Here is a 3,119-nt window from a genome sequence, read left to right as displayed (position 1 = left end):
TGAACAAGTCTGACTTACTGATTTTTTTCTATAATAAAAATCATATCCTAGTTGAAATGCAAATCTTAGGCTTACTTTTCTACAAAAAATGGGTCTCTTGATATTCACTTGTAAAGGTAGAAAGAAGGGAATGAGAAGAGACAGCAGTTTCTGAAGGTGACTGAAAATAAATTTAAAACTTTATAACTTTAAAATTGGAACTGACACTGGCCTCGTTCTCAAACACTGGCAGGTCTGGAAAGAGTTGATGCCCTTCACGCAGCTGTAAGCCTGAAAAAGGAGTTTGGCAGTTAGCTGGGGGTGAGAGGGAAAATCTGTCATCTGGAGGAAGAAAAACCAAATCTTTTAGAAGAGATAGTGAGGGAGGAAACAAAAACATGCAGTGAAGGGAGGGGAGAGCAAAAAGCTTGTGTGTGTTTCAGTGATACCCCCGTTTTAATATCCTACTGTGTGCCAGAGAGCACTCTGCCACCAGAAATTGCTGGAAGACACCTCTGCCTCCCCTGAGGCTGCAGTGCCAGCTCTCGCCCTGCTCTGCGAGCCAGTGGTCCAGTGTGGATGGACCTGGCTGGGGAGCTGGGCAAGATGTGCAGGTTTCTAGGTTTGCGTTGCCCTTGTGTCAGTTCTGCTCTTGTTTCTCTGCAGACATTAAACAGCTCAACTGTTCAACGAGGTTCAATGCAAAATGCAAATACCAGGATTTATTTGTAACATTCGAAAGAGTTATTCCCATTTACAGACGTTTAGAAAAAAAAAAAGAGGTGCGAAAAGCCATAGTGAATGTGCACATGCTGCAGTAACATCAGAGGGATGCCACTTCCATTGTCCAGTCTCCAGGGCTTTTTTCTCTGCTGTGCAGACAGTTTTTTCATGAGCTGTGTTAGCTGACATAGTTGTCTTCCCTTTGAAGCCTTTTAGCAGGTTTGCATCTGTGTAACCTCTCAGTCTAGAACTCACTGTGTCCTTTTCCTCAGTAGAAGGCAGTGACTCTTTAGTTCTGACCCAAGCAACCAGAAATCATGTCAAGTCCTCAGAAAAGTCTTAAAAAGCACAAGTATGCTTTTGTTGGTCTTCTTTTCTTTAAGAGCAAAGTTAAATGCAAGGTTTTGCTTGTCTCCTGGTTTCTCTGCCTTCAAGTTCTGATTTTTTCTGAAATCCGAGGGGTTAAACACTTTAATTATTACAATTATAACTAAAGATTTAATGCTGTAATAAGAAGCTGAGATTTAAAATGCACAAGACCCGAGTAACGAGAACTGGTAACACACAAATTCATTAAAATATTGGATTTTTGAGTTCAAAACACCTCCAAAAACCCAGAATTGATCAGGTTGGTTTGAGAACATGGCACATTATTTGTGGGCAAGCTAGGAACCAAAAAGAAACGCCCGGGTTGCTTTTCTTTACAGAATAAAAACCTATATATGCATAAGTTCAAAGCTTGTCTCGGAGAGGCCTTGACTTAATCACACGGTTCTTCTCTGTAGTTTGTAGCACTTGTACTGGGGTTCCAGCATAAGCATTTGTAGCTGTTTCTTGGTACGAAGGTTTCACACTCACACCATGCATTGTCACAGCAATCCTTGTGAAGTAATTCTGTGGTTAAGGTTTCCATCTACCTGCATTTAAAAGGAAGCAACATCCCTCCCACCTGAAGCACTGGTTGCATTACACTTGCACCTGTCTCTGTTGTTTGTTTCTCCTTTTCTTTTCCTGCCGTCTTTGGGGGAAGAAGTTCCTTCCTCCACAGTCCCAGCTCGCAGTCAGAGGGACACAGAGCGCTTCCTCTTCCTCGTGGAATACTCCCCTGCCACAAAATTGGATAAGGAATGGCTCAGGTGGGTGTCCAGGGTATCGGAGCTGTTGCTGCTCATTTTCACCTGTGGGCACAGGCACTGGAGCATGGCTCTGCGGATGTAGTTGTCAAAGCAAAAGTAAATGAAAGGGTTGGCACAGCTATTGGCAAAAGCAAAAGGGCTGCTCACCTTCATGCCCAGTTGGGCAACCGTGCCAGAAAAGCAGCTGGGCTGCTTCAGGAGCCGCAAAAGGATGGCCATAAGCTTGAAAAGATTGTAAGGAACCCAGGAGACAACAAAAGCTGCCACTACAATGAAGACGATCTTGATGGATTTTCTCAGCTTCTTATCATGTTTCCCAGCCTTCTGATAGTGCACACAGAGTCTCTTGGTGATGGAACAATAAAAGGTTAAGATACTCAACAGTGGGACAAAGAAGGCCAGGATTAAAAGCATCAGTGACATGATCTGTTTGACTTCTGTCACGGCTTTGTCTGTGCAGTAAGTCTTTCCATATTGAGTCTTCAGTTCTCTGGACAAAAGGGTTGGAATCCCTAAGCAACAGGATAATACCCAGACAGAGATGCAGAGTCCCCCAAAATAGGATCTTGTCCTGATCCGTCGTGCGACACAGGGGTGCATGATAGCGAGGTACCGGTCAGCACTCATGCAGGTGAGTAGCAAGATGCTGCAGTACATGTTGACTGAGATGACATAGGAACTAGCTTTGCACAGGAAAGATCCTACCCTCCAGCTCTCATCTGACACCTCCATGTCCACCCAGAAAGGCAGTGTGATGAGGAAGATGAAGTCAGACGTAGCGAGGTTGATGATAAAGATGTCAATCAGCCTCTGGACCCGCCGCTTGAAGATCAAGGCCGCTATCAGGATTGAGTTGCCAATAATGCCCACCAGGAACACGGCACTGTAAAGGATAGGCAGGAAAGTAGACATATGTTGCAGGTGCTGGTACTGGCACTGGTCATCGTAGTAGTAGTCGTAGTTGAAGGTGACTGTAGTCATGGATGACAGCGGGGCAAGTTCTGTTTCTGGCCCAGCTGTCCTCATCCTCTCTCTGAGGGAGGCTCTGAGCTTCCCCTACCCTTCCAGGTCTTTAAAAATATTTTATCAGTGAGTGGGGAGGAGGGGGAGAGCCGGGAGGAGGAGAAAAGTGGTTTTGTGGGGAGGTAATATGTACGCTTTTAACCAACTGCATAGGCAACGAACAAGCAACGAGTATCTGATGAGTCAAAACCCTGCCTTCAGAATAAATGCATTGTGGCTTTTTTTAATATCAGGTTTAGTTTTACTGATTCTATCTCC

The 3,119-nt window shown here is 44.7% G+C and overlaps 1 protein-coding gene across 1 annotated transcript; it reads right to left on the bottom strand.

Moving 5' to 3' along the window:
* Positions 1-1,763: 1,763 nt before the first annotated feature.
* Positions 1,764-2,864, bottom strand: GPR15 (G protein-coupled receptor 15). The gene has a single exon (XM_041410969.1). It carries the CDS (start codon positions 2,862-2,864, stop codon positions 1,764-1,766), a length of 1,101 nt encoding a protein of 366 aa, XP_041266903.1.
* Between the last annotated feature and the right edge of the window lie 255 nt (positions 2,865-3,119).

The sequence above is a fragment of the Onychostruthus taczanowskii genome, unplaced genomic scaffold (assembly GCF_017590055.1).
Source record: "Onychostruthus taczanowskii isolate IOZ18803 unplaced genomic scaffold, ASM1759005v1 scaffold34, whole genome shotgun sequence".
Lineage (NCBI taxonomy): Eukaryota > Metazoa > Chordata > Aves > Passeriformes > Passeridae > Onychostruthus > Onychostruthus taczanowskii.
This window is presented reverse-complemented; position numbering and strand designations above follow the sequence as displayed.

What these genes read in the sequence shown, in the direction of transcription:
- GPR15 (XM_041410969.1), bottom strand. Translation starts at nt 2,864, where the DNA reads ATGAGGACAGCTGGGCCAGAAACAGAACTTGCCCCGCTGTCATCCATG.